Source organism: Barbatula barbatula (assembly GCF_947034865.1).
Source record: "Barbatula barbatula genome assembly, chromosome: 2".
Taxonomy (NCBI): domain Eukaryota; kingdom Metazoa; phylum Chordata; class Actinopteri; order Cypriniformes; family Nemacheilidae; genus Barbatula; species Barbatula barbatula.
In genome coordinates this window covers 23642047-23654638 of record NC_136767.1, presented here as the reverse complement: position 1 = coordinate 23654638, position 12592 = coordinate 23642047, and the positions used below count along the sequence as shown (strand labels likewise).

The 12592-nt window shown below is 42.8% G+C and overlaps 1 protein-coding gene across 1 annotated transcript; it reads left to right on the top strand.

The window, feature by feature from the left end:
- Window positions 1-791: 791 nt before the first annotated feature.
- bmp10 (bone morphogenetic protein 10) lies at window positions 792-5794 on the top strand. Its single transcript, XM_079480694.1, has 2 exons — window positions 792-1510; window positions 2519-5794. The coding sequence occupies exons 1-2, from the start codon at window positions 1108-1110 to the stop codon at window positions 3592-3594; spliced, it is 1479 nt and encodes a 492-aa protein (XP_079336820.1). The 5' UTR covers window positions 792-1107; the 3' UTR covers window positions 3595-5794.
- The last annotated feature ends 6798 nt before the right edge of the window (window positions 5795-12592 follow it).

Genomic DNA, 12592 nt, shown 5'->3' with positions numbered 1-12592 from the left:
CAGAGCTGTGTCAGACACTCAGGACGGGTGATAAGGTCTTCCCTGCACTTCCGAAAGAGATATTTGTTAGGCCCGTGATCGTAGAGACTCTTCAGAAGGCACGCTGTTGCACACCCAGCATATGATAAGATGCTTACCTCCATTAGTCAATGGAGGTGAAAACTAAATTTTAACTATATGGCATCGACGTAGTTGAAAAATACAATCAGTCTATATATTTCCCATTTATTTCCCCATAAGCAAATCTGGAAGTACTGCGAGGCTCTTGGTAATTGATGCTTGTCAAATGCTTACAAACCTCTTTGAGATGCACATGATTTTCCAGACAGCAGCTGTAATGAAAAATGTTTCGTTCAGTGGTCACGTTCATTCTATCCTGCAACCTCTCACACCTCATTTCCTTTCAATTTCCATCGTCACAGATATTTAGCCTCTCTTGTTCAAAGATACGGAGGCTCTTTTCAGACGTTTGCAGTCAATGAACTCAAGCCCCAACATTCAAAGCAAATCAGAAAAGCAAATAAACACTAGGCCCAAAATCTACCCTGGCTCACCCACCCAAACAAAAAAAACAGCCTAACGAGGAAGGGGCTTCTGCACGTATCAGAGAAATGTTTACAAAGTCCTCATTAAGGAAAAGAAACTAGATAAGAGTGCACACGCACACACACTCTCACTGGGACACTACGAACACTAAAAACGCAGAGCTTCCTAGTTTGTAGATAAGGCATAGAGAGAAAGTGGAGATAGAGAGAGAGAGGGGGGAAGAGAGAAAAAAACATTTGAAAAGAGATGCCACAGAGGGACATCTCCTTTACGTAGTGGAACCACCCTCACATCAAAACTTTTCAGACATCAGAAGTTGAGAAGAAGAATAAATCCTCAAAGTTCAGGATTAGAGGGACTTTCATTCAATGACAGGTGTGGCTGCAGAACTTCAAACCTCAATGTACTGCAGTGATCACTGACTCTCTGGATAAGAAAGGGTTTAGATCTTCTGAACGCAACAAAATAACATTCAGGGCATTGTGTCATTGGATCTATAAATCGAAATTCAATCCCTGTGTGACTCCAAATCCATTGGACTGCTTCTTTTTGTTTCTCATCATGGTTGGGAGCACGGTTTGTAAATTTGGGATTATGCAGTCATCCACACCATCAGTTTTATTGGCCTTCCTTGTATTGTTTCGGGGGCCTTTCTTTGCCTGCAGTAACCCTATCAGCTCACCGGAGAGGGTCCGCACTGCTCCAGGGCTGGATGATGGGAATGGAGGTGTTCTGGATCCCTCACTACTGGAGCAGGATAGTGGGGTGGACATGCAAAGTGTGCTGGAGACCCTGAAGGGGCAGTTTCTGCGCACCTTTAATCTGTCAGGTATCCCTCCACCTGTACAGATAGGGGCCACTCGAGTGGAGCCCCCGGAGTACATGCTCGAGCTCTACAACCGCTTTGCCAACGACCGAACATCAATGCCTTCTGCAAACATTGTACGCAGCTTTAAAAATGAAGGTAATTGGAAATGTACTTTTTAATTGTAACTGGGAAATGTATATATTTGCAACTGTTTGTTTTCTAAATTTGTGCAAACAAATGACATGGAAATTTGCATGTTGGTTGGGAAATACTATAACAATGTCAAAAGGTTTGTTGAAATGTTTCAAGCTGGAACGATTTGGAAATTATAAAATTGCAATTTATAAAATAATACATTTCAATGTATTTTTCTAGATATTTTCAAATGTATATTAAATGATTTATTATATTGACGGTTGTTATATATAATATATATATAAGATATTATAGTTTAGATATAGTTTAAATATAATGTATATAGTTTAAAATATATAGTTTCATTGCATAAAAGACAATATAGTGTTTTTTTACATTACAAATGTAGATATTTCAAATTCTATACAAATATGATTTTTTTTCAAACAATAGGCCATTACTGTTTAATGCAAATTCTTTATTTCATGATGTATTCAAATGCACCCAACAAGTATAAGTTTAAGTGATATTTCACACAAAATAAAAATGTTGTCATCATTTACTCACCCTCTTGTTATTTCAAAGCTGTATGACTTCCTTTCAACCGCAGGACACAAAAGAAGATATTTTTAAGAATGTTGTTGACAGGCCCCCATTAACTTTCATTGGTTTTGTGTCCATACAATAGTGTATGGGGTCAGTGATTTTGGATTATCAACTTTCTTCAAAATATCTTCTTTTGTGTTCCGTGGAAGAAAGTGAAATTACATTTATTCACCATAAATGATTACAGAATTTTTATTTTTGGGGGAAATATCACTTAAACTTATACTTGTTGGGTGCATTTGCATACATAAATAATTTTCATTACTTTAACTATTTCATTAAGCTGAATATCACAAACATAAAGGGGAAAATATGTCATATTTTGACATTTGCAGATTTGTTTCTTAGCGCAATTATTTTGATTGATTTAAACATAACGATCCAAAAGTTTAATCTGTTTATTTTGTGTGATTTTCTTTTCAGACTCTTCCCCATGCAGCGTGGGAACTGGTGGGGTGAGACAACACCCCCTTCTCTTCAACGTGTCAATCCCACACAACGAAAGAGTCACCGCCGCTGAGCTCCGACTCTACACCCTGATCCAAACAGACCGCCACAAATACGCAGGCGTTGACAGAAAAGTGACCATATATGAGGTGAAACAACGTGAAACAAACACCAGTCATCAAATGAGATGGGACGATATTGAGGGAGGACAGCCAAATGTGCAAGAGGAGGAAACAGAACTAGTAGAATTGGCATCTCGACAGGTTTACGGCACAGACAATGGCTGGGAATCCTTTGACATGACTGCTGCGGTGCATAACTGGCGTGCTAAGTCAGAATATGGCACCACCCACAAATTGGAGGTTCACATAGCAAGTTTGAATTCTCAGAGTGCTGCAGCTTCCGCAGGTGAGAATACCGGCAATGCCATAGGAGGGGACATGGACATCGACACAAATCTTGAGGACAAGCACAAACCCTTAATGATTGTCTTCTCTGATGACCAAAGCGTAGACCACCGTGGAGACAAGCGAGAACTGAATGAACTGATTCAGCATGAGACTGCTGGGCGTGGCTTTCAGGACAACCTTGGCCTGGAGCTGACCGATCTCTGGGACGATTTAGGAGAAAAAGATGAGAATGAGGAAGAGGAGCAGAGTGAGGAAGCTCTTCTTCAAATGCGCTCCAACCTTATCTATGACACGGCATCCCGAATAAGACGCAACGCCAAAGGTAACCTGTGTAAAAAGAACCCCCTCTATGTTGACTTCAAAGACATCGGTTGGGACAGCTGGATTTTGGCCCCCACTGGTTATGAAGCATATGAGTGTGCAGGGGTGTGCACTTACCCCTTGACAAAACACGTTACACCTACAAAACATGCCATTGTGCAAACTCTAGTCAGCTTGAAAAGTCCGCAGAAAGTGGCTAAGGCTTGTTGTGTTCCCACTAAATTAGATCCCATCTCCCTGCTCTACCTAGATGATGCAGGTGTGGTCACATACCAGTATAAATATGAAGGCATGGTGGTAGCAGAGTGTGGATGCAGATAGTATTTAATGCACACAAGGAAATGGGGTGAAGCCGGGACAGAGCTTAGAAACTGGAATAGATGGAGATAAAAACTAGCCAAACCTATGGCCTTCATAGCAAGTTTCTTCCAAATGGTGGTGGAAAAGATTTAATCCCAACCTTAAAGCAGGAGTTGTAAAGGATGTTGCGTCAAGCAAGGGACTTATTTGGAACCACGTGACAAGGGGCACAATACAAGTTTTGGAGAATTATCCCTGCTGAATAAGAATTGGGTGGAACAAAAGACAGTAAACGAACCCCTGACACGCCTCAAGATGAGCCGGGATAAATACGCTGTTCTTATCAGTAAAGACTGAAGTTTAAGTCGGAGATTGTATCAACTCGGACTCGTTGCATTCTTGGCCATTGCGTTTGCATCAGCAAAGTTCTGCCCAAGTGGGTGTTGTAGAGATGGCAGCTCAGTGGAGAATGTGAACTCAAGCACCACAAGGTCACTCCGGTGACCCAACTAGAGACAAGAAGCCTGCGAAACTGTCCGTTTCCAGTTTCCACAAAGCTCAGTATCGTATCTGTCGTGACAATGCCGAGTCAATACGCAGCTTCCTGCCTAACAGAATGCATTTGATATGAACTGTCTAAGTTAAAGTGAAACAGTTACCAGAAGAATCTTATAAAGTAACGGAAGGGGCAAAACAGACCAGAACGGACCGGTCTTGACTTCCGATTCTGTCTGAGAACATGCAGACAAACAACAGCGTTGTGGATTTTCAAGGTTGGAGGACAGTATTGCAAATGTTTCAGGACACTTTTTTGAGTTGCAGGGCATCTTGAAAGTCGATAGAGGACAATTAGAACTTTCAACATTATCTTTTAACAGAAATGCTAAGATATGGGAAGTGGGGAGTTGAAAGGGGATGCAGAGTCACAGTGCTTGCAAAGTTAGGTTTGTCTGGCTTGTTCCATTGTTGACAGGCAGCATCAACCCCAAGGGGGTACTGGGGGGCTACTTTCCCCCCTCCTCCACATGTGTCGTGCGAGCAGCTCTCCCACCACTGTGCAGGACTGTGATAAGGAGGTGTCAGGATTGAGAAACATGTGTTTGGTTCTCAAGAGCTTGGAAAACTAGCAGCAATTCCAAACTGCATGGAAAGTAGGGCCCTAAGAAAGAAGATTTGCAGCATTCTCCCCCGTGACTTTACTGAACCTCCTTTTGAGTCTTGCTCCCCTGAAACTTTCGGTCACATCTCCAAAGAACAGATGTTGGATCCTTATAGCTGTTGGGGCAAGAGGATGAATGGAAACTGTCTCACAAGGTCATCCCCACCCGCTCCGCAAGACTTTTAAGTTATCACCATGTCTGATAATATCTGACAGAATTTTTCTCATGCTTGAAACATACTTCACATTACTGGCTTTACATAACATTAATATCAGACTCTATTGTTAAAATAAAATGTATGTTCTGCTGCTTGGATTTATGATAAAGCTTATTTATTGATTAATTTATTTAAAAATATTATTCTTTCGGTGACTAACAATATTGTACATATGACTAAGTACACTATACAGAGTACGCCACGATCCTGTTTTGCAAAGGAATATGTCTATACGTTATTTTGTACGAGTTAATTTTAAATTAAACGATTATTTTGTGATAATTTATCTTTTGGCATGTGTAGTGTGTGTTGCAGCACTCAGCAATGTCTGATTTTGTGAATGTTTATCAATCCATTCACAAGTACTGACTTTGTTTTAAGATGTCCATATCTTAAAATAGTTTGTTGATCCTTCAGTTCATTGCACCCAGACACCCTAAAATAGATTTAGGCACTGACAGTCCAGAGCTCGCTGTTTAGAGATTGGGTTTGGGAGCTATTCATAAATTTCACTTCCCATTGAAGACCAGCAGCTCAAAGGCCCGGAGTTTGTCAAACACATCCACATTCATGGGAAGCTGACTGGAAACTAATGACCACACAGATTCTTCTGGTCTGTTGCGTGAGGCTATGCAGATGTGTTTAGCACTTTTTTAGATTGTTTTGGGGTGCAAGGTTTTTAATAAAGTCGCTTTGTTCACAATGTATTTAAGATGTGAAATATGCTTTGGTAATTTGTTGTTGCCTGGTGCCATTTTAAAAATGATGTATTTTGGCATGTACAAGTGCACATTGAAAATGTAAATAAAATTAATATTTTAAAGACGAAACTGTCTTTGTGAGCGGAAAAACTATTTAAAGCTCTTTATTATGAAACACAAACCTTTTATAAAAAAATACGAAAAAGTTATTGTAGAGTTCATTAACTAAATTAATGGTATTTGGGCCTAAAATAAAATAAAAATTCAAGGACATCATCTGTTTACAAACTTATGCACTTTAATATTTGCCATTGGTTACACTTCAACTTTATGCTAAACATTGCTGTTAAAGGGCAACAGTTTTCCCTTTTTTGTGTCACTCAGCTCAACTTTCCATTTAACGTATTTTAAAATGTACAGTATATCATTCATGTGTACTATATGTATAAATATATTTCAACACAATGTAATGAGAATTAATATATATTTTACGATGTGGCTCATTTGTAGGAGTTTGTATGATTTCATTCATAAGCTTTATTGTGATTTGACTTTAGTGTTAGGGGTGGGTTTAGGATGGGCCCGTTGCTTTTCCTTGCCTGTGATATTGGGGTTTTGTGGTGGAGATAGGTGTGACTTCTCCTGACATTGGGTTATAAATGTATAAATCTATACGCCACAGCCACACGAATGGTATATAAGTCGTGCTGACTTAGAATTGTCATATTTGGGTGAACAGTCTCTTCAATATACACGTGGAAACTCAACAGGTCATTTCATTTATCTTGTCACAAATATGATGAGAGAAATGTTAATCCAAGGGTGGGAAACACTGTGAAAGCTCCAGTATGTTTATTGTTCTGGAGTTATGTGAAGGTTCAGGACCTCTGGACCAATAACACACAAGGGTTTGAGAAGCATCCAACAAACAAGCTATTTGCAAATATCTGTTTCTGGCTAGTGTCATATAATTCCAGTTTCATTGTGATCATTATTTCATTGTCATCCTTTACATTACATGGCAATATTATTACGCTGTAAAGCCTCACTGTTGCCTTAATTGTGAGTCACAGTGGAGACTAGTGGAAAAAAGCAAGACTGAGCGCCACCTTTTGGCCACAACCAAAACTACTTCATTGTGTTTAACATCCTCATATTTTTTTACAGAAACCCGGGGTGAGTTGTGAGGCACATAACATTAACTGACACATTTTCTTTCTTAAACAGGATTTTAGGAGGATTTCAGGATCTTCATTGCTGCTTCATAAAACTCACACATTGAGGAATATTTTTTCTTGAGTGTCTCTAACTCTCTGTTCTTCTCCTCCGTCTGTATGCTAAACTCCCCATGCATTTTCAAGTCTTAAATGTGTCTCTGGAGTTCAGGCAGGACATTCTTCATTAGACTTCTCTCTGCTTCAAACCTTATCTCTTCTTCATACATCTGCCTGGTACTCTCCATCTCCTGTCTGTGGCTCTCCTCCATCATACTCCTCTCCCACTTTCTCTCTTCTTTCAGTCTGTTAATCTTTCTCTCCAGATCCGTTCTCTTTTGTAGTTCTTCCTCCAACTCTCTCATTGGTTCTTTCTTTTTTTCTTCCCACATTTCTTTAATAGTCTCTGAACCTCCTGATTCTCTTATTGGACAAAATCCTCAATGTTCTTCTCTTGTTCTTCATCAGTAATATAAAAAAGGATCATAGCGTTCCTCCAACGCCTGTCACCAAAATTCTCCTCCATTTTCTCCATCATCTCTCTCTCTACTCCAGTAGACTGATGCACTGCTATGACCAGGAGGAAGGTGACAGAGCCGGTATTCTATCATCTTAATAACGTGTTTTCCACCTGTAAGAACACGTTTGTGTTTGCTTTACCTTTATTTAACATCGTATGATTCAGTATCCTCCAGCTAATCTATTTTTCATTAATTTAATGTCTGGTTTAGACGGTTATATGACGTAGAATGTCATTAAAGTAAAATAAAGTGTAATCCTTCTTCTGGGTTTATTTTGGTTGCGGGCCAATTTTAGTGACGCATACCGCCATCTAGTGACGGAGTGTAAAGTCCCATAGACCCTAGATTCCAAATACTGCGTTCCATATACAAGGTGAGTTGAACAGGGATGATAATTACAATGAACCAACCAGGGACAGAGGGAAACTGGGACTAGATAAAGAGAAAAACTAATGAGGACCGATTACACAGGGAGAGTGGCAGCGGGTGACAGGAATTTAACACTAAGGGAAAACTAACAGGAGGATTGCACGAGGCAGGTGAGGGGAATGAAACACTAAGGGAAAGATGGACCAGGGACGGTGACAAGACCAAACACTAATGCGCCACTAACAGGGAAACAAGGGGGCGGGCTACAGGACGAGACACCGGAGAGAGAGCATGGTGTGACAAACCAAAACAATGCTCTTTCTCCACACAAAACTCTTGGGACTGACATGATTATGACAAAAAGAACATGATTAAAACAAATATAAATAAAAGTACTGATAAAATTAAAAAAAATATAACACTATGTAGATCTCACTCTCTCTCACGTCCTGTCAACCTGCTGAAGATAAAAATAGAAGGGCAAATAATAGAACATGTTGTATTGTATTACACGTAGTACAATACTAATAAAATAACGCTCTTATTTACTTAAAATACCTCAAATGGTGAAGACGGTTACATTGTGACACACCAGCGACAAGAAATCCACGTGTCCAAACTGAGCACAAATGGTTGTTTGGCAGTTGATGGTTTAAATACGTTTTGATCAGGAGCAGAGCTTTGGAACAATAAGATTTTAGCGTAACAAAAATCATTATCACGATTAATTTGGCCAAAAATGACATCCCGATTATTTAACATGATCACTCATTAACCTTTAAAACGACATAGAAAATAAAAAAACTTGTCTTTTAAACTCTGAATTTAACTGAAAAAGGTTTTATTTATACTACAGGAAAAGAGGATCCTTGCAAAATGGAATGCGGCACATTAATCGTTTACCTCGATTATTTTGTTTTTGTAATTGACGATTATGATGAATTTTATATTAATTCCAAAGCCCTAGTTCATATCAGTTAGCTTTCCATATTCAAGTGTATTCATGTAGACGTGAGGGTCATTTGAATGATGGACTTGAATGACATGCATGACACACAAATGCGTTTCTGATGCAATGACAAAATCGTTTACTCTGCAACCATCTCCAGCACACAAAGTTAGCATTGGATGTTCAGACACAGCTACAGTCTGTGTCAGCTCTTACTAGCAGTAGGTACGATGAGCAGGAAGACTTCATCCAGCGTAGACTCCACAGACTGAGTGTACAGATTCTTCCAAGGGATTTTCAATTCCAAACGTCCTGAGAAACAACAGAAACATCCGACAATCACCAAAAAAGCTTTGAACATATCAGGGCTAGTGAAGTTACAAATCACAAAAGCCTTGGACTTCTAAAACAGATTGCGTTAATTGATAACTTAGCACCTGTTTGCCTCCAGAGGTAGAAACTTTTTCTCGGCAACACTGATATATTGAGTGTGATTCGGTGAAAAAAAGTAAACTATCAACCATAATAATAATAATAATAAGAAAGCAGATTGAAATATTCGTTCATTTATGGCTACACAAAACGCAGAAGGACCCGATCAAAGTCGATGTGCTCAGTTACTTTTTCAGGTCCGGACAAAACTAGCTTTACATCCATTTAAGAAAAACTTATTTTATTTAAGAAAATTTTTTATTTTAAATGTAATGTTTTGAAACGCGTGTTTATATTTGAATCTTGCAGCTTCTGATCTTGAATCCTATGACGTAGGCTACGCACGCAGCGTTGTGTCAGTCAGAAGTCGCAGTCGGTTTGTTTGTTTGTTAGTTGCTAGGTTTGCGCTTCTTGCGATCGCTTTTGAGTGTTTTCTTGGCGTTTCTTTCTGCTGGTTTTCTGTTCCTGCGTGAAGGAAGTGAGAGCGAATAGTGACAGAGTTCAATTTATTCGTTGACTCCATCTCGGATCGTTTTCGGAACAGTCCAGCAGTAATGTTACACCTTCAGCGACTCGGATGGATTCGAGCGTTAAACACCTCGACATGAATTCTCCATCTGCCGAAGATTTATATCCCTTCGAGGGGTATGAGCCTATAACATCATGGGCTGACTTCATGGGTAAAGCCGAGGCTGAGGGGTACATCGACCCCCGGCCATTGAAGATACCATCCTGGGCTGTGCTGGATTACCCCGTGTTGCCCGAAGATCCACAGATCTTACCTGAAGTCCCAGCGACAGGACGAGAGACTCGTGAGTTATCTAGTTTGCATCAATAATTACACATTGTGTAAACAATGTGTAATTAAATTCAGCTCCTGCAGAATTTTTCCTAATTCTCTTCCCTTTCCTTCTTTATAAAAAAAAAAAAAACTTTACTAACCTCACTATCCTTAGCTTTGTATACTGTGCTAGGCTTTAATGTATGGAGGACTAAAAATGACAGAAGGAAAAATAAATAAATAAACAAATGCATAAATAATAGTGAAAATAAATACATTTTGGTAATATAAATGGCTATTTCTGTATTTTTGCATGTATTTATTTATTTATTTTTTCATTCATTTTCTACCGCCTATCCGGGGCCGGGTCGCGGGGGCAGCAGTCTAAGCAGAGATGCCCAGACATCCCTCACCCTAGACACTTCCTCCAGCTCTTCCGGGGGGACACCGAGGCGTTCCCAGGCCAGCCGGGAGACATAGTCCCACCAGCGTGTCCTAGGTCTTCCCCGGGGTCTCCTCCCGGTCGGACGGGCCCGGAGCACCTTCCGGGGAAGGCGTCCGGTAGGCATCCGTAACAGATGCCCAAGCCACCTCAGCTGACCCCTCTCGATGTGGAGGAGCAGCGGCTCTACTCCGAGCTCCTCCCGGGTGACCGAGCTTCTCACCCTATCTCTAAGGGATCGCCCAGCCACCCTGCGGAGGAAGCTCATTTCAGCCGCCTGTATCCGGGATCTTGTCCTTTCACGTCATGACCCAAAGCTCATGACCATAGGTGAGAGTAGGAACGTAGATTGACCGGTAAATTGAGAGCTTCGCCTTGCGGCTCAGCTCTTTCTTCACCACGACGGACCGGTACATCGACCGCATTACTGCAGAAGCTGCACCGATCCGTCTGTCAATCTCCCGTTCCATCCTTCCCTCACTCGTGAACAAGACCCCGAGATACTTAAACTCCTCCACTTGAGGAAGGAACTCTCCACCAACCTGAAGTGGGCAAGCCACCCTTTTCCGACTGAGGACCATGGCTTCGGATTTGGAGGTACTGATTTTCATTCCAGCCGCTTCACACTCTGCTGTAAACCGTCCCAGTGCATGCTGAAGGTCCTGGTTTGAAGGGGCCAACACGACAACATCATCCGCAAATAGCAGAGACGAGATCGTGTCGTCCCCAAACCTGACACCCTCCGGCCCCTGGCTGCGCCTAGAAATTCTGTCCATAAAAATTACGAACAGAACCGGTGACAAAGGGCAGCCCTGCCGGAGTCCGACATGCACTGGGAACAAGTCCGACTTACTGCCGGCAATGCGAACCAAGCTCCTGCTTCGGCCGTACAGGGACCTGACAGCCCTTAGCAAAGGACCACAGACCCCATACTCCCGAAGCACCCTCCACAGGATGCCACGAGGGACACAGTCGAATGCCTTCTCCAAATCCACAAAACACATGTGGATTGGTTGAGCAAACTCCCATGAACCCTCCAGCACCCTGTAGAGGGTGTAGAGCTGGTCCAGCGTTCCACGGCCTGGACGAAAACCACACTGTTCCTCCTGAATCCGAGGTTCTACTATCGGCCGTATTCTCCTCTCCAGTACCCTGGCATAGACTTTCCCGGGAAGGCTGAGAAGTGTGATCCCCCTGTAGTTGGAACACACCCTCCGGTCCCCCTTCTTAAAAAGAGGGACCACCACCCCGGTCTGCCATCCCAGAGGCACTGTCCCCGACCGCCACGCGATGCTGCAGAGGCGTGTCAGCCAAGACAGCCCCACAACATCCAGAGACTTGAGGTACTCAGGGCGAATCTCATCCACCCCCGGTGCCTTGCCACTGAGGAGTTTCTTGACTACCTCAGTGACTTCGGCTTGGGTGATGGACGAGTCCACCTCTGAGCCCTCAGCTTCTGCTTCCTCAATGGAGGACGTGACGGTGGGATTGAGGAGATCCTCGAAGTACTCCTTCCACCGTCCGACGACATCCCCAGTTGAGGTCAACAGCCTCCCACCTCCACTGTAAACAGCATTGGTAGGGCACTGTTTCCCTCTCCTGAGGCGCCGGACGGTTTGCCAGAATCTCTTCGAGGCCAGTCGATAGTCCTTCTCCATGGCCTCACCAAACTCCTCCCAGGCCCGAGTTTTTGCCTCCACAACCACCCGGGCAGCAGTCCGCTTGGCCTGCCGGTACCTGTCAGCTGCCTCAGGAGTCCCACAAGCCAACCAGGCCCGATAAGACTCCTTCTTCAGCTTGACGGTTTCCCTTACTTCCGGTGTCCACCACCGGGTTCGGGGATTCCCGCCTCGACAGGCACCGGAGACTTTACGGCCACAGCTCCGAGTGGCCGCTTTGACAATGGAGGCGGAGAACATGGTCCACTCGGACTCAATGTCTCCAGCCTCCCTCGGGATCTGGTTGAAGCTCTGCCGGAGGTGGGAGTTAAAGATCTCTCTGACAGGAGACTCGGCCAGGCGTTCCCAGCAGACCCTTACAGTACGTTTGGGTCTGCCGAGTCTGTCCAGCTTCCTCCCCTGCCATCGGATCCAACTCACCACCAGGTGGTGATCAGTTGACAGCTCCGCCCCTCTCTTAACCCGAGTGTCCAAAACATATGGTCGCAGGTCAGATGAAACGACCACAAAGTCGATCATCGACCTGCGGCCTAGGGTGTCCTGGTGCCACGTGC